Genomic DNA, 25,041 nt, shown 5'->3' with positions numbered 1-25,041 from the left:
AACTCAAAAAAACATTTAAAAACGCTTGTTTTTCCCTACGTATCTAACACAATTTCCAGGAGAGGCAAGGGTTTCCCAATGTTTTTAGTATGGCCCCTACTGCAAGCCGCGAGAATGAGGCAGCTTTTGCTCTCTCAGAAAATGACCAAAATTATAAAGGCGTTTTAGGCCCTTACTTCTGTGGGCCCTGGTGCAACAGCACCTTTTGAACTAGTGATAGCTATGCATACATTGGTTATGAGAAAACAATCCAAATATTTAATGCAGTCCATATATTTTATAGTATTGATCAAAGCTGTATGAAATAACTAATTATGAAAGCCACATTTGAATCAAGCTAACCATGATGTTGTTGGACTTTATCATTTTTCAAGAATTTGGCACTTCCTACTATGCAGTAGCTGTTGTCCATAAAAACTCCACCCTGACCATCAACCGTCTAAAAGGGGCAAAGTCATGCCACACAGGCATTCGGAGAACAGCAGGCTGGAATGTGCCCATTGGCTGGCTTACCTACAGCGGTCAGATGCCTGTCGTGGGATGTGATTTTGAGCAAGGTGAGGAGACAAGAATTGTATATTGGACCTACAACCCACATTGGGGAGGAACTTTATCAGAAACAAATAAGTGCAAAGGCCTAACATTTTTCTTAACTGCTTTGCTGCCTATTGCCAGGGTGGCCAAATACCAAGGCTGTCTTGTTTCGATTCCACCTAATGTCTCTTTCTTCCACCCCTATATTTCATATCTCTTTACCTGACTCTTTCAGATCTTTTTAAACCCTGCTTTTCATCTTTTTTGCTGTTTTTATCTTCTCTTTTCTTCCTCATTTTCTGCCTTTGAGGTCAAAGTCAAATTATGAGATATAAGTTTCGATCTAAAAAAAATTAGTGCTGGTGTCAAACACCTGCATCCACCGCCACAAATTATGCCCTGACCTTGGTCCATTAGCACAACGGTGTCCTGATACATCTGTGTAAATTTGACATGTATGTGCTGGTATCTTCAATTTAGAGACTTTTTTTAACCTTTTTTTAAACAGATCTAATTGTAACAAATTTGATGTAGGTGACTGTAATATAATGACAATCTAATGACTAAAAGAGCATTAAAGCCAATCTACAGGCCATTAAGGGCCCTCTCCAGCATTAAAGGCCCGAGCCAAAGGAGCGGTCAACATTCCAATGTTCTAATCTGAGATATGTATTTACTATAGTGATCTTCTAGTCCACAATATACTTTCAGTAACCCATACAATTTCCTTGAGGACCAGACTTAACATTTATCCTGTTTGGCATTTTCCTGTATGGACGGAGCCATCTGAGGCCAGTTTTGATGGTTGCCAGCCACTGCCTCTCTCCAGCTTTCCGGAGCTTATGATAGCGGGGGTAAAGGGGAGAGCAGAGAGAGCTTGAGAATGAATGGAAAGTGAAAGCCAGATGGCAGGTTTGGTTTGCTAATTTTTGCCAGGGCTGTTATTGGTTCATAGTTCTGCCCTGTTTGCTTTCCCTTCTATTCTGCAGTATATGTAATACTTATGTTTACAACAGCACAGGCTTTTCATCTCAGTGTGATATAAATATATAGATACATCTTTGATTTAATTAATTGTTACTTGTGATGTCATCTGTGATTTCATTAACAGTGAATTGGGAGCTTTTTGGTTGTACATAATCTGGAAATTTCTCAGACCTCCAACTGAAGATATATATATATATAGGTTTTATTGACTGCACAATTAATTAAAATCTTTACAGTAAAAGAGTAAGTACAAAGATCAATAATTCTAAAAATATCCTTCTAAATAAAGAGTAAAGAGGTATACCTATGCTGATTAGGATAATGGTATATATGGGAAAGCAGTATGGGTACAGAGGAGTGCAACTCCCGCAGTCTTAGTCTCGTTAATTAGGGGTTCCCAGCATTTATATTGGTACGGGTAAGACTTTGCGTTGTTGGTTGCAATGGCGAGCTGGTGACTTTTTCGGTGGAACAACTGGTCTGTTCAGCTCATATCAGTACTTGTTGTGGTGAGTATCCTGAGTGAGGGGGAGGTGCTCTCATTATGAGTTTTTAGTGCTATACTAATTTGATGAACAAATTTCGCTGATCGCGCTAGGAACATGGTATTGGTCGTTGACAGGCACAGGGCTGATGCTTCTGAGCATGTTGTAATGCTCTGATTGAGACAGATCGGGCGCAGCAGTCGCCGACGTTCGCTCTTGAAATGAGGACAGCAGCAAAGAAGGTGCAACCAGGATTCCCTCTTGTATGTGCAAAGCCTGCAGGATGTTGGGGCCCCTTTTTGGAACCAGGCTGGGTTGAAATCAGCTATCCCGAGCGTGACCAGCCTCATGGATAGAATTTTACTTCGGGCGTGTGTTGTAATGGCCTCGCTTAGATATGGTTGTGCTTTGCCCACCGTATAGGAGTTGTTTAGGGATTCCAAGTTGGAGCTTCGAAGGATGGATCTGTGATCAAGTTCAAAGGAGATTTCATTCACTTGTTTATTGATAGCTCTCTTCCAAAAGTTCAGCGGGATGTCCTGCCGCGGTAGATTTTCTTCTACTAACTTAAGGGCTTTAGTTGCTTTTCCCAGCCTAATGTGCCATGTCGATGCTGGATCTTCAAAGATGGGGCGCAGATGGTATTTTAAGGAGTTGGCCGGGGCCTTTAATATCCTTAGGTACAGTTTGATGAGCTCCCCCTGGCCAATCACGTCTATATATATATATATCTCCTACTGGCGGTCGCCAGTAGGTATATATAGTTAGGATTTTTTTCCCTATGGGATTTTTGAAAATTCTATGTCTAATAACTTTGGCGTTTGTGGACGGAATTGGGTCAAATTTTCAGGAAAATGGCACATTTTGTTTCTGAGCAGCCCCTGAAAATTTGTTTTTCCCATGTTAATTTCCATAGGGCGGTTGGCCTCACTTTTAGCCCGAACGGCTGAATGGATTTGCACGAAACTTGGCAAAATTGTAGGGACTGTTAGCCCGATGTGCCTTTGCTAGGTCTCAATATATGTGCTTCAGTGGATTTTGAGAAATTAACGTTCAAAAAAAGATATATATCTGTAACAGCGCTCCGGGCTGCACTCCGGTTCGCGTACTTTTCGCGTAACGGAACTTTGCGATGCGAATCTGATTGGCTCTCCTGTGTCTGTCAACATTCTAAACAGTCCGGAGCGGCCGCCATCTTGTCTCTCGGTAGGATCGAGAGACAAGAGGAGGCCAAAACAAAGGGGGAAATTACCATAAGGGGGCATAGTAGATCCTCGTTGACCCCCTAGGTTTTATGTGGAGGTTTTAAAAGGGCCCAGCAGGGCAAAAAAAAATAAAAAAAATTTTTTTTGCGTGGTGAGCGCCTAGTCCGCGAACCGGAAAGCGTCCTGGGCAGCGTACTATAAGGATAAAAGAATGATAGACTTTTCAAATACTGTATGTTAATTGTTTGTTGTTTTTGTTGATTTTTTTTGTTTTCTTTATTTTTTAAGCATTTTTTTTATTTTGATTGTGTTTCATAATTCATTAAACTTTCTAACATTTCATTGTAACATTTCATTTCATTCCATTTCTGGTTTAAACCCTATAGCTGTCTTTCTTTTTACATCACTCTCTGTTTTCTTCTCTTGTACTTACTCCTTTATTTTATTTTATTTTTTTAATTTGGGGTTAGCTCCCGGTTCGCGTACCGGCGAGCGAACCGGAAAGCGAACTAAAAAAAAACAGCTTGCCAGAGTGTTACACTTTCTAGCAATTTTTGTAAAAAGGGGAGGTAGTTCTGAAAAGAACTTTTTTTTTTTTTTCTTTTATATATTTTTTTTCTTCTTTGAACATTATTTCATTTTTTTGTATTTTTTGAACACTTTTTTGTTTTTTTTGTTTTTTTTCAAAGGGAAAGAACAGAAAGAGGCATTGAAAATGGCTCAACAGGAGCAAAAAATTTTTTTTTAACTTCTTGCGTTTGGAACATTGGTGTTTCTCGAAAGCCAGATTAATCAATTTCACACTCATGTTAGCGCATGAAATTAGTGTTCCACAATACAAGCATGTCAGCTTCAGATGCACAATTTTTTTTTGTATGTTTGGCACTGTTTCGTTCGCCTCTGCCACTGAGAGAGAGAGATCAGAAGATGTTCTAGCCACCGAAGTTGGTCACGCATCTCTGCACGACTATAGTTGATTGGATGCCACCTCTGCATATGTCGGTGCATCGTGTGATTTCCAAAGCTGTATTTTTTATTAGTTCCCCTGGATAACTTTTCTTTGCAGATAAGGCACGTAGCATGGCGTGCATTGACTTTTTTTTCTCCAGGAGGAATGCTAAAAAATTGACAGATAAAGCTTTCTTTCCGATGAGATACCCGGGGTAACTCTTGGACAAATTGTGGTCCCTCTTCTTCCTCTCCGTCTTCTTCTTCCTCTTCCTCCTCTATGTTTCCAATAAATTGTGCAGGGGGTCCTCTCTTCCTATTAGGAGATGGTGGTGGTGGTGGTGGGGGTGCAGAAGCTGAAGCTACTATTGAAGCCATCAGAGAAAATGTTCAGGTCTTCCTTTCTCAAAGTTGAAAGTCAGAGTGAGAAAAAAGGTGGGGGCTTTCATCATTTGGGAAAAGAAATAGTTCTAAACCAATGAAAAGTGTTATTTTTAGGTCACATGACCTAGTGTTACATCATTAGGAAACCAAAAGTGAAATGAACCAATGAAAAGTGTTATTACCGAGTCACATGACCTGCTGTGTTTACGTTTCGCGCTTTGCTCCGCTTTCCGGTCCGCTTCCGGGTCCGCTAACTTGGCGCGTCAAATGACGTATTACGCGACAACGCAAAACGTCATGCTAACGTAACAGTTACGCTAAAGGAACGTTTACCGGTTCGCGGACCGAGTCGCGGCTTTAAATTGAGCTAACGGGAAGCTGACCGGTTCGCGGACTGGGAGCGAAACAAATTTTTTTTTTTTTAAATTGTATAAAAAACATGTAAAATATATTTTAAGATTTAAAGAAGAATACATTTTACAGCTACAGATATTTGCTATTAAAAAAACCATTGAAATTCACTGAAAAAAACATAGGTTATAGACCATATATAGTTAGGAATTAGCATTTACAAAACCTTGAAAATTCACTGAAAAAACCATAGGTTATAGACCATATATAGTTAGGAATTCGCATTTACAAAACCTTATTTTACTCACACAAAACCATTGAAATTCCATATATAGTTAGTTGCACTAACTATATATCGCGCACCCGCAATCCACTGCTGATGATGTCACATATTACATCATTCATGACATGGTCAGTGACATCACTGATGACATCACTGATGACATCTCAAATGACATCACTGATGACAACATCCAGTGACTGTATGTTTCTGTAAAGTTAAAATATGTCTTACATATTGAAGAATGAGTGGATGTATAAGTGTCTGGATGAAGGATTTAGTAGGTGCATGATTGACTGTATGAGTGAGTGATTAAATGTGTCTCACTGAGTGCATGGGTTAGTGACTAAACTGTCTTAATTTGTGCATCATTATGTCTGTTGTTCTGTAAACTGTTGCATGTGTTGATAAGTAGCTATATGAGTAACTATATGGGTTATTGATTGGTTGCCCAAGTATTTGTATGGGAGACTGAGTGTGTGTGTGGGTGGCTGGGAGGTGTATGACTCTGTGCATAGATGTGTGAGCAGTTGATTCACTAGATGTATGGTTTCAAAAGTGCATGTGGAAACAGCTGTATGGGCGGTTGACTGTGTGCATGAGTGTATTGGTGAGTGAATGGATATCTCAGTGCTACATGTCAAAGTAAGTACATATGTAAAACACAGTACATGTGAGAGTTGACATATATAAATAAGTGTGCATAAGAGCCAGTGAATGTGTGAGTGGCTGTATGGATCATTGTGAACTTGTATCAGGGATTGTATAAGAGAGTAAATATGTGTTAGTATATGTTTGAATAAGTAAAGTTTGTATAACTGTATAGTTGAGGAAATGGAGGTGTGATTGATTCTGTGCATGACTGACTAGGTGTGTGAGTAACTCCATGGATGAGTGACAGTCTGTGAGTGTCTGTTTACACTGATTGTATCTAAGGTTATATTAGAGTCTGAAGAGGTTCATCGTATTATCACATGAATGATATCATCAGTGATGTGATCAGTAATGTCAAATGAGATGTCATCAGTGATGTCATCAGTGATGTCATTTGAGATGTCATCAGTGATGTCATCAGTGATGTCACTGACCATGTCATGAATGATGTAATATGTGACATCATCAGCAGTGGATTGCGGGTGCGCGATATATAGTTAGTGCAACTAACTATATATGGAATTTCAATGGTTTTGTGTGAGTAAAATAAGGTTTTGTAAATGCGAATTCCTAACTATATATGGTCTATAACCTATGGTTTTTTCAGTGAATATATATATATATATATATATATATATATATATATATATATATATATATATATATATATATATATATATATATGCTCCAAAGTTCCCCACCGAAACAAAGACGCACTCAGACATCCGCTAGCACCAGGCTTTTAAAGGGTAAGAACGGAACCGGCATGCCGATGCAAATAACAGCTTTCGTGTTGAGTTATGCATGCCTGACGCGTTTCTGTGCTGCCGCACTTCATCAGAGGCTTCGACAGTCTTTCGTGCTGTTCTGACCCATACACACACAAGGAAAAATGTCACTCTTTGATGGGCTGCTCTGTTGAGCGTATTGACTTGTGGGTGTTGTAGTCTGGATCAGCAAACTCTACCCTAATGGGTGCACGTAAATATTGCTGTTGCCAAAAAGTTCCGAGCCCACATATGGGCCTCCGCATGTGGGTGCCGTTCAATATCCCAAGCCGATGTCCCACATAGTGGCTCTGTGAACTACAGAGCCCGTGGCCCCCAACCTTAGTAGGGTGGTGCGTCTTTCGCGGCCGGGGACGCCGCATAAAAAATGAAAGCTCCAAAGTTCCCCACCGGAACATAGACATCCGCTAGCACCAGGCTTTTAAAGGGTAAGAACGGAACCGGCATGCCAATGCAAATAACAGCGTTCGTGTCGAGTTATGCATGCCTGATGCGTTTCTATGCTGCTGCACTTCATCAGAGGCTTCGACAGTCTTTCGTGTTGTTCTGACCCATACACACACAAGGAAAAATGTCACCCTTCGATGGGCTGCTCTGTTGAACGTATTGACTTGTGGGTGTTGTAGTCTGGATCAGCGAACTCTACCTTAATGGGTGCACGTAAATATTGCTGTTGCCAAAAAGTTCCGAGCCCACAGATGGGCCTCTGCATGTGGGTGCCGTTCAATATCCCAAGCAGATGTCCCACATAGTGGCTCTGTGAACTACAGAGCCCGTGGCCCCCAACCTTAGTAGAGTGGTGCGTCTTTCGCGGTCGGGGACGCCGCATAAAATCTGAAAGCTCCAAAGTTCCCCACCGGAACAAGGACACACTCAGACATCCGCTAGCACCAGGCTTTTAAAGGGTAAGAACGGAACCGGCATGCCGATGCAAATAACAGCTTTCGTGTTGAGTTATGCATGCCTGACGCGTTTCTGTGCTGCCGCACTTCATCAGAGGCTTCGACAGTCTTTCGTGCTGTTCTGACCCATACACACACAAGGAAAAATGTCACTCTTTGATGGGCTGCTCTGTTGAGCGTATTGACTTGTGGGTGTTGTAGTCTGGATCAGCAAACTCTACCCTAATGGGTGCACGTAAATATTGCTGTTGCCAAAAAGTTCCGAGCCCACAGATGGGCCTCCGCATGTGGGTGCCGTTCAATATCCCAAGCTGATGTCCCACATAGTGGCTCTGTGAACTACAGAGCCCGTGGCCCCCAACCTTAGTAGGGTGGTGCGTCTTTCGCGGCCAGGGACGCCGCATAAAAAATGAAAGCTCCAAAGTTCCCCACCGGAACAAGGACACACTCAGACATCCGCTAGCACCAGGCTTTTAAAGGGTAAGAACGGAACCAGCATGCCGATGCAAATAACAGCGTTCGTGTCGAGTTATGCATGCCTGATGCGTTTCTGTGCTGCTGCACTTCATCAGAGGCTTTGACAGTCTTTCGTATTGTTCTGACCCATACACACACAAGGAAAAATGTCACCCTTCGATGGGCTGCTCTGTTGAGCGTATTGACTTGTAGGTGTTGTAGTCTGGATCAGCGAACTCTACCCTAATGGGTGCACGTAAATATTGCTGTTGCCAAAAAGTTCCGAGCCCACAGATGGGCCTCTGCATGTGGGTGCCGTTCAATATCCCAAGCAGATGTCCCACATAGTGGCTCTGTGAACTACAGAGCCCGTGGCCCCCAACCTTAGTAGAGTGGTGTGTCTTTCGCGGTCGGGGACGCCGCATAAAATCTGAAAGCTCCAAAGTTCCCCACCGGAACAAGGACACACTCAGACATCCGCTAGCACCAGGCTTTTAAAGGGTAAGAACGGAACCGGCATGCCGATGCAAATAACAGCTTTCGTGTCGAGTTATGCATGCCTGGCGCGTTTCTGTGCTGCCGCACTTCATCAGAGGCTTCTACAGTCTTTCGTGCTGTTCTGACCCATACACACACAAGGAAAAATGTCACCCTTTGATGGGCTGCTCTGTTGAGCGTATTGACTTGTGGGTGTTGTAGTCTGGATCAGCGAACTCTACCCTAATGGGTGCACGTAAATATTGCTGCTGCCAAAAAGTTCCGAGCCCACAGATGGGCCTCCGAATGTGGGTGCCGTTCAATATCCCAAGCCACTGTCCCACATAGTGGCTCTGCGAACTACAGAGCCCGTGGCCCCGAACCTTAGTAGGGTGGTGCGTCTTTCGCGGCTGGGAACGCCGCATTAAAAATGAAAGCTCCAAAGTTCCCCACCGGAACAAAGACGCACTCAGACATCCGCTAGCACCAGGCTTTTAAAGGGTAAGAACGGAACCGGAATGCCGATGCAAAAAACAGCTTTTGTGTCGAGTTATGCATGCCTGATGCGTTTCTGTGCTGCTGCACGTCATCAGAGGCTTCGACAGTCTTTCGTGTTGTTCTGACCCATACACACACAAGGAAAAATGTCACCCTTCGATGGGCGGCTCTGTTGAGCGTATTGACTTGTGGATGTTGTAGTCTGGATCAGCTAACTCTACCCTAATGGGTGCACGTAAATATTGCTGTTGCTAAAAAGTTCCGAGCCCACAGATGGGCCTCCGCATGTGGGTGCCGTTCATTATCCCAAGCAGATGTCCCACATAGTGGCTCTGTGAACTACAGAGCCTGTGGCCCCCAACCTTAGTAGGGTGGTGCGTCTTTCGCAGCCGGGGACGCCGTGTAAAAAATGAAAGCTCCAAAGTTCCCCACCGGAAAAAAAAGACGCACTCAGACATCTGCTAGCACCAGGCTTTTAAAGGGTAAGAACGAAACCAGCATGCCGATGCAAATAACAGCTTTCGTGTCGAGTTATGCATGCCTGACGCGTTTCTGTGCTGCCGCACTTCATCAGAGGCTTCGAAAGTCTTTCGTGCTGTTCTGACCATACACACACAAGGAACAATGTCAAGCTTCGATGGGCTGCTCTGTTGAGCGCATTGACTTGTGGGTGTGTTAGTCTGGATCAGCGAACTCTACCCTAATGGGTGCACGTAAATATTGCTGTTGCCAAAAAGTTCCGAGCCCACAGATGGGTCTCCGCATGTGGGTGCCGTTTCTATATCCCAAGCAGATGTCCCACATAGTGGCTCTGTGAACTACAGAGCCCGTGGCCCCCAACCTTAGTAGGGTGGTGCGTCTTTCGCGGCCGGGGACGCCGTGTAAAAAAATGAAAGCTCCAGTACTCTTCGCGGAGAACATTCCCCTGCTGGGCATCCCAACACCCCAGGGTAGACTCACACAACATAAACTGCGCCCCTGGATGGAAGCTGGAGTAGTTATAGTGGGCGCCTTTTTTGGGACGATACCTTGATGGATCATGATTCCTTTTTACGGGTCATGGGTGCCCCCCAGAGGTTATATTTGGCGCACGCCACAGTGTCCCATTACATACGACATACCTGGGCTCCACAACGACTTAGACCCATGCAACACGAGCTGGTTCACTTGCTCTATTATATGGGAGTGGGAGGCCATTTGGTGCAATGGCTATACACAGGGATCAGGGAACATGCAGACATCCCACTTACTACACTTAGAGAAACCTGGGTTCAGGACACAGGTGAGGTACTGTCTGATAGGGCATGGCAGATTATCCTTAAGCATCCCAAGAGGGTGTCGAGGAATGTGAAATTTAAATTCATGCAGGTAATGGTGCTCCGCAGGGCGTACCTAACTACCCAGAGGTTACACAGAATGTTCCCGGACTCCCCCCACTGTTGCCCACGTTGTAGGGAGGATGAGGCTGGATTTCTTCACATGTTATGGGCATGCCCACACTTCCGGAGTTATTGGGCAGAGATTTGTCAGGTACTGCGTAGCGTTACTAAACTGCCGGTGCCGGAGGAAGCTTTGTACTGTCTAGTGGGGTCCCGTACACGCTCTAAAACACAAAAAGCTAAACTGAAGTTTCTAGATTTGGCCCTGTTATTAGCAGTCAGAGCTTAATGATGAGATAGAAGTCCCCCAGACCACCCAGAACATCTTAGTGGCAGACTGACCTAGTGAGGTGGGGCAGGGCGGGTGCAGCGCTGCGACGGGAGGAGGAGAGAGGCCAGCGGAAGTATTCCATAGCACAGGACTGGGAGATCATGCTGATAGACTTGGAAGGGATGGAATTGGTAACATCGCAGGCAGATAGGCCGTAAAAAAGACCACATTGTGTGCCCGGATGTGTAGTTGAGATGAGCAAGAGCCCACAAATGGATATATGACGGTACAACGCGTACCGTCACAACGCATACCTTTACAACGCGGCCGTGACAACGCAAGTCGTTACCACGACTTGCGTTGGGGGGGCGCGGATTTCGAATAGTTTAATTTACTATTCTAACACCAGTCCCCATGGACCCTAGGGAAGGTGTTAGGATAGTAAATTAACTATTTTTAGACCTTGAGCGCCCTCCAGCGCAAGTCGTGGTAACGACTTGCGTTGTCACAGCCGCGGTGTAAAGGTACCGCGTTGTGAAAACATCGTTGTAAACGATGTTTACCCCACAAACACGCAGGCTATTCGTAACCCTTGCATTGTAATGGGATAGTTCGACATAACTGTTGAGGAGTGACACATTCTGGCTTTTATCACGACCAGGAGACGGGTAGGGCATGGGTGGGAGATGCGGGGAGGGAGGGAGGGATGGGGGTTATGGTACTTTTTTTGTTTCTTGGGTTCTTAAATGACTTACTGCACTGAATAACGATGCTCCTGCAAGTGGTATCAATGTCTAGGATATTATAACATTTTGTTAGCTACATGACGTGCCATGATGATTATGCAAATGGTCAATATGTCCAGTTGGGGAGAAAAAGAGAAAATGACTGTGCTGTATAGAAAGTAAGTTCGATTTGATGTAATTATTATTGTGCAGTCGAGAATAAAGAGTTAAAAAAAAAATATTGCATGAATGAACCTGCTCCCCTATTAAAGAACTCACCTAACTCCTATTAATTTAATGCACAACATAGTAACTGTAGTAAATGCATGTAATGGATTTCCTTAACCCCTTCGATGCTGATGACGAGCTCAGCTCGTCATCACCCACGGGTGGCGTGTGCTGATGACGAGCTGAGCTCGTCATGTAACGCGGAAAAGAGAAAAAAAACGCGCAGCGCAAAAATCGCCGCAGCAGCGATGCGGTTAAGAGCAGAGACTAATCCCAATAACCAGCAATCTCCTGTAAAAAAGAAAGAAGTATCATTGAATATCGGAGTAGCATGCTGCCTGGCATAAAGTGCTTCAGTGCCTCATTAAGGGTGCAAATACAATACACCCCTTCCTGCCCACATCAATATAAAAAATGAAACCACAACAAATACTCCTCGAGTAAGTGAACTAAAGTCCACGATTTATCACAGGCAAACCCTGGTGAGAAAAGGATGGGAAGTCCCTATGTGAAGTTATGACTTGTTACCCACTAGGGAGTGCGGAAGGAAACAATTCCTTTTGTTTTAATTACCCTCACACACCCTAGTGGCGTCATGCTTCATCATCGGGTCACCCTGACGCCTAAAAGTCAGGGTGAGCTCGACCATATTCCAGAGAGCTCTTGATGATATATGTCCAGGGGGAGTTAAAAATATAAAAAGTCCGCAGACAGATCCCAGTTTCCCTTTATTCTTGGAACTGTCAGGGATATTAAAATGTAAGAAAAAGGGATCAATAAGGGTATTATGGTCCTATGACCCTAGTGCCAACATGTTTCAGTCTACATTGCCCCAAAATGGGTGCTGGACTTTCTTCAGGGCTGAAATGAGTCCTCCCTGGAAAATGCAAAAGGGGAATCCCTATACTGCTATTTATGTAAGGTCAGGTATCTGCTCCTTGTCTCAGCGTAAAGATAATTTATCTTTTTCAATTGGTTAATCTGCAAATACAAGAACAAAATGAAGGAGATCATAGTGTATCATTGTTGGATTAAAATAACTGCTTCCCATATGTGATGTGTTAACCAATACACATGTGTAGTCACATCAGACCGGTGTAAAATACACATCATCCAGCACAACTATTTGATGAGTGAAATCAATACTGTATAACTTTACCACACTCGACTAGGTAGCAAAACGTAGTGTGGTGGCGACCTATATCGCATCCTGTCGCTATCCGCATCCTGAGCGTGTTCTATCAATGTGAAACCAACCTGTGTCACTCACACCCTACACCACAACCCTGCTATCAGTCGCCGTGGTTCACCATACATTCTCTTCATTCATGCTGCACCCCTTACCCCATTTCGGGAAATTACTGGCGTCTCAGAGGACCTTACAACTTTATGGGGTATCCCTGTAGTCAAACACTGCATTGCGGTGGTTAACAATGCCCAGCAATAAGGAAAACAAACAAGGACAAAACACAGCATATAGCGAAGTTTATGTCAGGAGATAGTGCCCCGTATTAGAGCAAATTTAGCACGTACCTGTAGTCGGTAAAGTTGTAACCCATCTTACTTACGGCATCAAGGGTCCTGCTCTGCTTGGCAACCTACTCGGTGCAGGTCCTCGGGCTTTTGTTCCGAGTGAGCGGAGCAAGGCGTTTAAAAGCACCATGAAAATGCAGAAATGCCGGCAAAAGGCCCGCACTTTGGGTGTGTCCCGTCTCGCTGGTGATGAGAGGCGCATGTGTATTGCGTCATCTAATGGGTGGGAATGCTGCGAATTGTAGTCCTCAATCAATCAATCATATCATTTGTAAAGCGCACTACTCAAGCGGAGCAGGATTTTGTGTGCAGTGAAGTGCTATGTGAAGTGAGATTAAATGCTAAAATTGCCTATAGGAAGTGCCCTTGTAAAAGTTTTAATAGAAGGGTCCTATGGCATGAGTAAAAACATAGGCGTGATATGTATGAGGTATGAATGTGCTTCAATATCCCTTAAAAAAGTGTAGGCCAACTAGTTTCAGCCTTCTACAGTAGTCGTGAGGCTTTCTTCGGGACCATGGGTAGTGTGAGTGACCAAAAAGGTTAGGAGGCCACTGAGGTGTATATATCAGCGCACACCCTAAAGTGCGCTGTGAGTGTGGTGGATCAGGTTACTTACTGATCCGACGAGAAAAGTATCTGAAAAGGAAACAATAGAAGCCAACAGATATGTTCACATTGAAGATGACTTTTCATGCATGTCTTAACACAAAATCCAGCTCCGCTGTAAACAGGCGTCGAAGCACAGCTGGGTTGCATTCGGCAATACGGCTGGACCCCGATGATGAAGCATGCAACCTACCAGGTGGGTGGGTGAGGGGTTTCATAAAACAACGACCTGTTGTCAGCCTTCCACTATTAGGTGACAGGGGAACAACCCTGATCTCTACCTGTAAAAGGACTTGTCCACGTTGTTTTCTATACATTATTGGGTAAAGGGAGAAGTACTAAGGTCAGTTCCTCGCTCTCTTCTTGTTACATTGTATGAATATTCATGCCTGTCATGATGTAGTACTGTAATCATCTTTTTTTTAAGTTGATTCTATGGTATGGAATCATTAGTTTAGTTTCATGGGTCTTCAGACGGTAAACCCACAGTTGTTCGCGTTCTAAGAGCACCGATTCAAAAAGTTGTGCTGGATGATGCGTATGATGTGTATTTTACACCGGTCTGATGTGACTACACAGGTGTATTGGTTAACACATCACATATGGGAAGCAGTTATTTTAAACCAGCAATGATACACTATGATCTCCTTCATTCTGTTTTTATATTTGCAGATGGACCAATTGAAAAAGATAAATTATCTTTACGCTGAGACAAGGAGCAGCTAATTGTCCTTACATAAATAGCATTATAGGGATTCCCCTTTAGCATTTTCCAGGGAGGACTCATTTCAGCCCTGAAGAAAGTCCAGCACCCATTTTGGGGAAACATAGGACTGAAACGTGTTGGCATTGGGGCCATGGGACCATAATACCCTTATTGACCCCTTTTTCTTACATTATAACATCCCTGGCAGTTCCAAGAATAAGGGGACACTGAAATCAGTCTGCGGATTTTTAATCTTTAACTCCCCCTGGACATATATCATCAAGAGCTCCCTGGAATATGGTTGAGCCCACCCTGACTTTTAGTCATCAGGGTGACCCGATGATGAAGCATGACACCACTAGGGTGTGTGAGGATAATTAAAACAAAAGGAATTGTTTCCTTCCTTAGCGGGTAACAAGACATAACTTCACATAGCGACTTCCCGTTCTTTTCACACCAGTGTTTGCCTGTGATAAATCGTGGACTTAATTCACATACCCGAGGAGTACTTGTTGTGGTTTAGTGTTAGAACACGGGAGGGTGTACTCCCTTCTGAGAGTTCCTCTCGGCCCTTACGGCAGAGGGGAAAGACTCTCTTCCTATTTGCCATATTTTGAGCCACATCAATATAGTCAATTGCATAATAAGCCCCTTAAAATAATTAACATGCTTACAGTTGCATAAGATAAACGACTCATCACCAACTGAACATTCATAGAATAACTGAAGAGATCGGCTACATGCTGCTGGCCAATGGAGGACTTTAATTTAGTCCACCACTGCAGGTCACAACAAGCAACATGCTATGACTGCTTTTTGGGAGCTGACAATGACAGTCAGCTACAGGCGATTTTAACAAAGTTAATCCCAGCAAATCTCTCCAACATTTCTCCCTCCAACCACTTAGGATCATAAACGTAAACAAAGCATCTGAGGATGGGAAACTCTGAGCAGTAACCAGCTAAGTGGACTATGAAAATAAGAAATACCATAAAGGGACCTGCAGAGCTGTTCTAGGCTGCCAGCTCACTGAAAACCACAAACTGCAGGTCTCTTACGTTTCTTCATTAATCACACTGCTAAGAGCTATGCCCCATAACGTGATAACCACATCTCAATTGTCTTTGCGCACAACATGAAAACACTTCCCTCATAGGATCAAAGCAAAGACAACACCCTTCCAACTAAACACCCTACAAGCGCTTCAGTTTCATCTATGGATGGGACCCTCAACCCTCATCAAAACCTTCCTCAGTAGAAAGCCACTGTTCGCGCAGTAAGCTTTAAAATTATATAACATTCACCCTTCGTACACTAATAGGAAACATCACCATCCGCTTACCACCAACAAGGGACACCATGGGAGTTAGGAGGGGGGAGATACAAGTCAAAAGCCAGTTATAAACAGGGTCCCGTAGGAAGTCACCTAGTACCAAACAGTAGGTAAATTGATCGCCAACATCTTTACCCCCCCAGTCTGCAATCTGCCAGACAGACACAAAACATAATTTTTTTTAAAGAGTATCCTTAATTCTACACACATTGTTCACTGAACACAATTTGAAATGTATATATATATATATATATTTTTTTTTTACTAACTAGTAACGAAAATGCTTTTAGAAAGCGATTTGTTCCGCACGTCTACTGTTTGTGAGCGCTGTATACAGCAGGTGCGACTAATACCAAAGTTAATGGTACAGAATTTGGTGGCCTCGAAAGAACAGAATCCTTAAACTTGTCACATTGTTGTATAGACTACCCTAGAAAACAATTTAAACAGATGTTAATGTTCCTTTTCAGCTGCATCTTACTTTTTTAGTAAGAGTTGTGTTCCTGGAGCCAACAAGACGAAATACAGTGACACTTTATGCGGTCTTTGTCAGGGGTCAACTGCGGAAAGTACTTGTGGAATGACCGAGCTGGAGAAATACTACGACTACAGTGGCGCGTTCAGGTACTGACATCATGTTTGGAATAGATACAGCTTGAAAATAATCTCCGTGAAGACCTCTAGGGGCACTGCAGCATCAGAGAGTAAATGTGTGATATCAAACTACATGTTTATTGATGTCACTGCAGGCCTTGCCTGTTATAATCCTAATCGATTATGAATAGTATTTATATATCCGAGGCCCACGTCATCTAAGGAAAAGTGATTTTGTTGGCAATCTAGCAGGTTTGTATGTAAGTTGCTCAAGTGTCCCTTGGGCGGAGTTCACTGAGTTGAACTCCACAGAATTCCGCATAGTAATGGAATTCCTGGTAGGCCTGGGCAGTAAATTCCGTTCCGCTCGCGGAATTTGGGTAATTTTGCGTTCCGCGGAGAACGCGGAATTGCCAAGAATTCAAAGATCCTGACTTCGCTGAATTTTTTGCTTGTTCGCACTTTCAAAATGCGTGTTCGCGAGATATTTCTCCCCGAGCACGCAAACAGTGTTCGCGAACAGGAAAAAAGCATCGCAAACAGGCAGAACAAGCAATTCTGCGTGTGCGCGTAACTTTTGCGTGCTCGCAGAGATTTTTTACCATTCCGCTGAGCTTTGCGTAGCGTGACTACGCAAATTCCGCCCACCCCTAATTCCGGGGAGTCCCTTCCCGCGCCATAGAAATGAGGTGTGCTCTCAAAAAAGGGGCGAGCGTGCAACAGCTGCATTAAAATTGCATGCATGCATTGTCCTCTCTCCTCACACGGACAGTGCAAGCAGAGCTCACGCTGGAAAACAACCTTATCTGCCGCTTCATATGGAACAGAGAAAATTAACAGGGCCTCATGGAACAAAATCAATTTTTTTTAGTGTACCTGTAGGATGCCCAGGCTCTACAGGACTGCAAACGCTTTTCGCATATCGATCATATGTTAGTGCGCTGCTGGTGATGTCACGCTTCATTCCACCCTGCCCGGAAGAGATGGGTACGCCGCCCTGGAAATGAAAGCAGTTCACTTTAGGGGGAAGAGGAAAATAAACAAAGAACAACGAGGGCTGTTCATCCCACTTCCCCTTTCTGTCTCTAGATTTTGTCAAGAATAGCCAGCTCCTCCCTCAGGAAGGGGACCTTATTCTTATCAATGGGCCATTCCAACCGTGAGGTGCTGAGAGCAGTGGTGCAAATTCCCTTATCATGCTAAATTGTGTTGATGCAGTGTAGATTTTGGGGAAGAGTGCTCTATGTGGCATAAATTGGCACTGCGTCAGATTACCATCATGGCACACTTTCTGTAAAGGTGCCTTTTGCTTTTTCAACACATTAGGAGGAACTCATACTAGTCCTTTAATAGGTATGTGTAATGGAAAAAGAACAAATCAGCGTTCCCTGCTGACCTGACGCATACACTATTGCAACTTACAGGGTAGCATTCAGGGGCAGATTTACAAGCCTCTTACGCCAGATTTGAGCCAAAGTTGCGTCACTTTTGTGACGCAGCGGTGGGCAAAGCCAGCGCCATGCTGCGGGGTATTTACAACGTGACGCATCTAGGGAGATGCATCATGTTGTAAAGCCCTGCGCCACATGTGGGCGCTCCTGCACAGGGGGTGGGGGGCGTTCCGGCGCAGGAATGCCTCCAATAAGTGACTGAGTACTCACTTTTACGGCCATTCTGCGTCAAAACCCTGCGCCTGCTTGAAGCAGGGGTAAGGATTGACGCAGCATGTTAGGGATAGGGGCACCCCGAGCCTTGCTGGAGCTGCGTCGCGCTTGCGACGCAACTCCAGCAATGCGCCGCCTTTCCGCTGGGGGATGGGCCACGCATCTGCCCATCTGTGCGACACGGTGTGCTGCATTGTAAATGTGGTGCATCAATGGTGGCGCACGGGTGGGCAGATGCGTCGCAACTCTTCTGGCGCATCCCTGCTGATTAGCAGAGATGCTCCAGAAGTAGTAAATCTGCCCCTCAGCTGAATAATCTCTGATGGCACAGATGTCACATGCGGGTACTTCGAGTTCCCAGGCACATAGTGCAGGCGTACTGTTTGTTTCTGTAGTTCGAGCTATGCTCGGTGGCCATGAGAGGTTTCTACTGGGTTTATGCAGCAGAATGCAATTTGATTTCAAGTATTCACTTGTTCCGCCAGAGCAACTCTTGAAGATAAAGGATTTCAAGCCGGCCTCTGAAGAATATGTAAATAGGTTGGGACAGACATCTGTAAGAAGGATTTTTTGATGAAGCGGCCCTCATGTTGACATTTCAACTAGTCCAGTGGTTCGTTGATATTCTTTTGCAAAAAGTTTAAGATTTGGAGCTTTGCTTTTAAACATGCAAGTATTAAACACACCTGCAGATAACCTCTCTCTCACCATTCTCAACATGAAGAAAGTCGAGTGATGAACGCGATGCTGTACAAGGAAAGCTATTGTAAAATATCAGTGTAAAAGAATAATGCGTCTTCTTGCTTTCTGTGTCTTAATATTCCTGCCTAGTATGGTCTTTCATCTTGAAGGCATTTTGCAACCTGATACATGCATGCCCCTTGCTAGTCAAAGATTAATCTTAATTTGGGTGGTGAATTCCACCACTGTGCGACCGACAGAGGTTTTTTTTGCAAAACTCCGCTCTCCGCCGGAGCGCGGAGTATGCAAAACTCCGCAAGCGCCGTTGGCGGAGCGAAGTTTGCCTCCCAGCCTTCATAATAATACCAATAATAATAGGAAAAATGATTAGAAGAGGAACCAGAAGAACAACAACAAAAGAAGACAGACAAGAAGAACAACAGCTTCTTTTCATATTGACACTTCTTTTTTCCAAAGATGTTTTATTAATTTTCATATGAGCGAAGGCATCCTTCATTACAGTGACATTAACCGTATTGCGCATCATATTATAATGAAACATATGAAAGAGTTACATTAACCTTGTGGTGCATCATATTATAATTAAACATATGAGTGGGTAAGTGTATATGTATTTCAACCACAATGGCGTCTCAATGTGCACAGACATAAAAAGAGAGAAGAGCATTGCTATTTTTCTCAGGCCTAGTCCAAATCCTCGCCACCCTTGGTGGTCCATGTAATACATAGGATAGGGAACAGGTACTCGGAGATTGGCAATGGCTGGGAGTAGTTCAGCCATGGTCCCCATATCCTGTCATGTTTTTTAGGGCAACCTCTAGTTTTGTACACTTCACGTTCCATGACTGAGCATTGACTAATTCCAGTTTTCCACTCACGCGTGGAAGGCCGAGTCACAGACTCCCATCTACGAAGGATGTCCCTTTTGGCAAGTCTGCAGCCCATACCCATCCAGAGACATGCCTCTCTTTGTCCGCCCTTCTCCTCCAGCAGACCCTGTAAGAACATCTTGGTGGTAAGCCCAAATGGTCTACCTAGTGTTGCAGACGGCGCCCTCTCCACTTGAGACCAAAAAACAAACTGATTGGCTATTGGCTGGACATGACTAACTCATATGCAACAAGCATTGGAAATGCAATAGGTCTCGCAATAGAAAAGTTTGTGTTTTTGGTGTTAAAAATATTTGTTTATTTTTTGCTCAAATTAACATATTATTTAATATATTAGAAATGGCAATATTTTAAAAATGTTCACATGTTACATGTATAGCATTAGTAAAGGTACAATATATAGTTCCCCCCTGTCTTACATGTATTGACCTGACAAATTAATTAAATTTATATTGTTCTGAAATTTTTAATACATTTGGAAACATTTGTAGTAAATATTGAACAAGTTGTTGTTGAATTGTTGGACATATTGATGGTGTTGTTGCTGTGAGTAATGTTTTTTCGGCTATAAGTCATGCTGTGGCGTTTGAATGATGCTGTTGTTGCGCATAGTGATGTGTGGTGCCCCTGAGTGATGCTCTGGTGGTGCTGAGTGATGCTATGTTGTTGCACTAGTTAGAGTGAGTGCGATAGATAGATAGAGGGAGTATGTTAGATAGAGGGAGGGCAATAGATGTTGGACGGTAGAGGGAGAGCATTAGAGGGAGGGTGATAGAGTGAGGGCGATAGAGTGAGGGCGATAGAGTGAGGGAGGGCGATAGATGTTGGACGGTAGAGGGAGAGCATTAGAGGGAGGGTGATAGAGTGAGGGCGATAGAGTGAGGGAGGGTGATAGAGTGATGGAGGGTGGTAGAGTGATGTTGGGCGACAGAGTGTTTGAGGGCGATAGAGTGAGACAGGGCAATATAGTGAGGGAGGGTGATTGAGTCATGGAAGGGCGATAGAGTGTTTGAGGATGGTAGAGTGATGGAGTATGGTAGAGTGATGAAGGTCGATTGAGTGAGGGATGGCAATAGAGTGAGTCAGTGAGATAGAGTGATTGATGTTCGTAGAATGAGTGAGAGTTGTAGAGTGAGAGAGGGCGGTATAGTGAGTTATTGCGGTAGAGTCAGTGAGGGCGTTACAGTGAGTGTGTTAGAATGAGGGGGATAGAGTGAGTGTTGTAGAGTGAGTGTTTTTGAGTGTGGGTTGTTGAGTGAGGGTGGTCGAGTGTTAGAATTTGAATTTGAATTTTAACATATTTATTAAGCGCGCTTATACCGGGGCGGTTTCATTGCGCTAGGCGGCGGTGAACCAGTGGAGGCAGAGAGGAAGGCTAGACTGCTAGGGATCTGGAAAACAGGAAGGTCTTGAGATGTTTACGGAATTCCGGATAGGAAGTAGAAGCTCTGAGGGCAAAAGGGAGCGAGTTCCAAAAAGATGGAGCTAGAACCGCAAATCTCGTCCCCCCGGACTTCTGCCTCCTGAAGCGGGGAACTGACAAGAGGGCCTGGTGAGAGGAGCGGAGCTCTCTGGCCGGAAGATAGGAAGATATAGCTTCACAAAGGAAAGCGGGGGCAGTCCCTGACCTAGCCTGATAGGTAATGCAGCCCAACTTAAAAAGAGCCCTCTCCTTCACCGGTAACCAGTGCAGAGATTGCAACAGGGGGGAGGCATGGTGAAATTTAGGGAGACCGTAAATCAGGCGGGCGGCCTGATTTTGTATCAGTTGAAGCCGGCGGATTAGGTAGTCTGGGGCGCCATTATAGACCACATTCCCATAGTCAAGGCGCGATAGCACCATGGCCATGAGAATGAGCTTAAGGGCGGGAGCAGAAAAAAAACGGGAAACCTTACGAATAATGCGAAGGGAAAAGAAACAGGAAGACACCACTGAGTGAACCTGCGTGTGAAGAGAGAGCTGGGAATTGATAAAGATGCCTAGGGTTTTGACCTTAGGAACCGGGAGGGGAGGGGGACCAAGTGAGTGGGGCCAGAAGGAAGGGGACCAAGGACTGCAACCACTCCCAGTCAAAACCAGTTCGGTTTTGTCGGGATTCAGTTTGAGGTGGTTGCAGTTCATCCAATCTTGGATGAAGAGGATCACCCTCTGGAAGTTCTGGACAGAGGTGGGAGAGTGGGAGAGGTTAAAGATGAGTTGGAGGTCGTCGGCGTAATTGAACACCGAGACCTCCATCTGCTGTAAAGAAAAAATGAGAGGTGAGATGTATAAATTAAATAATAGGGGAGACAAGGAGGAGCCCTGGGGAATGCCGCAAGTCACTCTGCGAGGAGGGGCAGCAAAGTCTGCCAGATGGACGGCCTGCTCCCTGTCTGTTAAAAAGGACCGGAGCCAGGCATGGGCCGTGCCCCCAATGCCCGCCGCCTCGACACGGGTCAACAGAATGTCATGATCCACCGTGTCGAATGCGGCGGACAGATCTAAGAGGACCAGGGCCTGGGGGAGGCAGATGTCAATGCCCTCCCTCAATTTGTCCATCACCGAAACTACCACCTTCTCGGTTGAGTGCAGCGGGCGGAAACCTGCCTGACAAGAGGAAAGGCGGCCAGTGGACTCCACAAAGGAGCTCAGAGTCCCGGTAACATGAGCCTCTGAGACCTTCGCCAGGTAAGGGAGAAGGGAAATGGGACGGTAGTTAGCCGGCAGAGTTGGATCGGCACCTGCCTTTTTTAGGATCGGAATAGGATCGTGTTAGGGTGAGGTTGGTAGAGTTGTTGATTGAGTGTGGTACAGTGAGGGCGTCAGAGTGTTAGGGTGAGGGCGGTAGAGTGGTAGAGTAAGTGGGATAGAGTGATGGTGGTATATTGGTACAGTGAGTGTGGTAGAGTGGTAGAGTGAGGGTGGCATAGTTGTAGAGTATGTGAGGTAGAGTGTTAGAGTGAGGATGGTAGAGTGAAGGGCGTGAGGGTGGTAGAGTGAGTGTGTTAGAGTGGTAGAGTGAGAGCATTAGAGTGAGTGTTTGAGGGCGGTAGAGAGGTATAGTGTGTGTTGTACAGTGAGTGTGTGAAGGCGGTAGAGTGGTAAAGTGAGGGCGGTAGAGTGTGGGAGGTAGAGTGACGGTAGTATATTGCAAGCGTAAGGGAGGTAGATTGATAGCGTGAGGGTTTTAGAGTGAGAGCAGTAGAGTGTTATAGTTAGGGTGGTAGAGTGAGGGTGATAGAGTGGTAGAGGAAGAGCTGTTGGGTTGTAGAGTGATGTTGGATAGAGTGATGGTGTGAGGGCAGTAGAGTGATTGAGGTACAGTGAGGGCGTGCAGGCGGTAGAGTGAGTGCGGTCGAGTGGTAGATTGATGTCTGTACAGTGAGGGTAGTAGAGTAGTAGAGTGAGGGTGTTTCAGTGACAGCAAGATTGATAATGTATTTTTGTTGTGGTTTTTTGTTTTTGGGGTGTTTTTTTGAGTGATGTTGTGGTGTTGTTGAGTGGTGTTGTGGTGATGCAGTTGTTGTTTATATAGTAAATGTTGTGATGGGTATTGTTAATGTTTTTAGCTGATTGTTTCAGGTATTTTGTGTATTGTTGTATTTAAATATTTTTTTTGTGTGGTGCTGAATGATGTTGTGTTGGTGCTGAGTGTTGCTGGTGTTGCACAAAGTAATGCTGTTGTGTTGCAGAGTGATGCTGGGCTGGTGCTGAGTGTTGCTGTGGTGTTGTACAGTGGTGTTGTGTTTTTTACTGATGCATGTGTTTTGCTGAGTGTTGCTGTGGTGTAACTGAGTGTTGCTGTCGTTGTGCTGACTTATGTTTTTTTGATGGTGACTAATGCTGTATTAGTTGTGAGTGGTGCTGTGTTGTTGCAGACATGTTGATGTGGTGGTGCTGAGTGTTGTTTGAGTGTTGCAGAGTTGAGTTGGAGTGTAGCTGTGATGGTGTCTATTAATGCTGTTGTGTATATGTTTGTTCTTTAGTGTATTATATGTTGTGGCGTTATGCTTTGTGTGTGATGTTTTATTGTAATTGTCAGATGTGATGTGTGAGTGTTAGTGTGTTACATGTATTTTTTTTATTGTAACGTGTGTATATGTATATATTTTTTAAGTATGTGTTCTGTGTGTTAATGTTTCATGTTGTAACGTTGTTTTTTAATATTTTTTTTGTAAAAAATGGCAGACGTAATGTGTTTCCTTTACGTGATTTACGTTTAGTGTTTAGCGTTCTAGTCTTTTAGTGTAGTGTGAATGTGTTTGAGGTATGACGTAATCTTTATCCAATCGCAGCGCTACGTTTGGTGACGTAGCGTTGCGTTTGACGTGCGTCAATTGGGAATTTCCCAGAACTTCGGGAACTTTTGTGGGGGAAAGGCGTGTTGTTGTTCCGGTCTATTTCCTGCGTCGTTTGACAGGTAAGTTTATATTTTAATATTATGTAGTGTATTATTTGAATGTATTATTGATTATGTAGAGTTTTTTTTTCATAATTATTACTTTTTAATAGTAATCTTCGACATTTGTGTATCGCTAATTTTTTTTGCGTTATCCTATGTACTAAGTATATAGTTAAATATGTATTGAACTTTCTAAATTGTGAATGTGCAATGTTTTAATGTACTTTTATGTAATGTATAGCAATGTATTGATTGAAAGTTATTGTTAATGTGTAAATTTCATAAATTTTTTGAATTTGCGTAATTTTTTCTTGTTTGTAAATAGTATTTTCCTTTGTTTATGAGCTGTTATGTATTAATAATTTAATGTATTAAAGTATTGGCATGCTTATATTGAATCGGTATGTATTTAGTAGGTGTTGGGATATTATTTCAGGTATCGTATGTACAATATTGGTCTTGAATTTCTAATAACATGAGTGTTTTACTTCCGTTTGTTTTTCCGTGTTTTTTTTTGTGTAACTTGAATATTTTCTTCTGCGTATGTACAGGTTTGGCCTTTTAATAAGAATTTTATGAGTTGTTTATTCGTTAGTAAGGTATTAATGTGTGGCTTTTATTTTCGACGTGTTAAGTACCAATGTATGTAAATGTATGTTTAGTAACTTTTGTTTAGTTTACTTCGTTACGTAATATTTAGGCAATGTGATCGTTCCGTTTAGTGTCGTAGCTTTACGTTCAATGTGCGTTTACGTGTAATTATCCCGATGTTGGCGAATGTTGGCGTGCGAAAGGTGTTTAGTTCTTACGTAGTTGTAGATGATTATTTGGACAGTAAAATGTAAATATTTCAGTTATTGTACTAAAATTCTTTATGGATTATTGATTCTGATGTTTTCTATCCATATGTGTATCGAGACTGTATTGTCTTTTGCCTATGTTCTTAGGTTATAGGTATGTTTGTTACGAAATTGTATATCTGCTAATTGTACCCTGTTACTGTGGTTGTGTACTTTGCCCCACCACAGCATCAGTACAACACCAGCATCACTCATCACAACACTAGCATTAGTCAT

General features: G+C 43.8%; 1 protein-coding gene across 4 annotated transcripts in view; it reads left to right on the top strand.

Moving 5' to 3' along the window:
- MELTF (melanotransferrin) overlaps positions 1 to 25,041 on the top strand; it is a 224,771-nt gene that overhangs the window by 67,002 nt on the left and 132,728 nt on the right. For all 4 annotated transcript variants that reach the window (XM_086944248.1, XM_086944249.1, XM_086944251.1 and 1 more), the window contains exons 4-5: positions 375 to 557; positions 16,204 to 16,357. In XM_086944248.1, coding sequence (XP_086800374.1) covers positions 375 to 557; positions 16,204 to 16,357 — 337 coding nt within the window. The remainder of the gene's footprint in view (positions 1 to 374; positions 558 to 16,203; positions 16,358 to 25,041) is intronic.

The sequence above is a fragment of the Lissotriton vulgaris genome, chromosome 11 (assembly GCF_964263255.1).
Source record: "Lissotriton vulgaris chromosome 11, aLisVul1.2, whole genome shotgun sequence".
NCBI classification, from domain to species: Eukaryota; Metazoa; Chordata; class Amphibia; order Caudata; family Salamandridae; genus Lissotriton; species Lissotriton vulgaris.
Note: the sequence above shows the minus strand (reverse complement) of the source record. Positions and strands in the feature narration are given on the sequence as shown.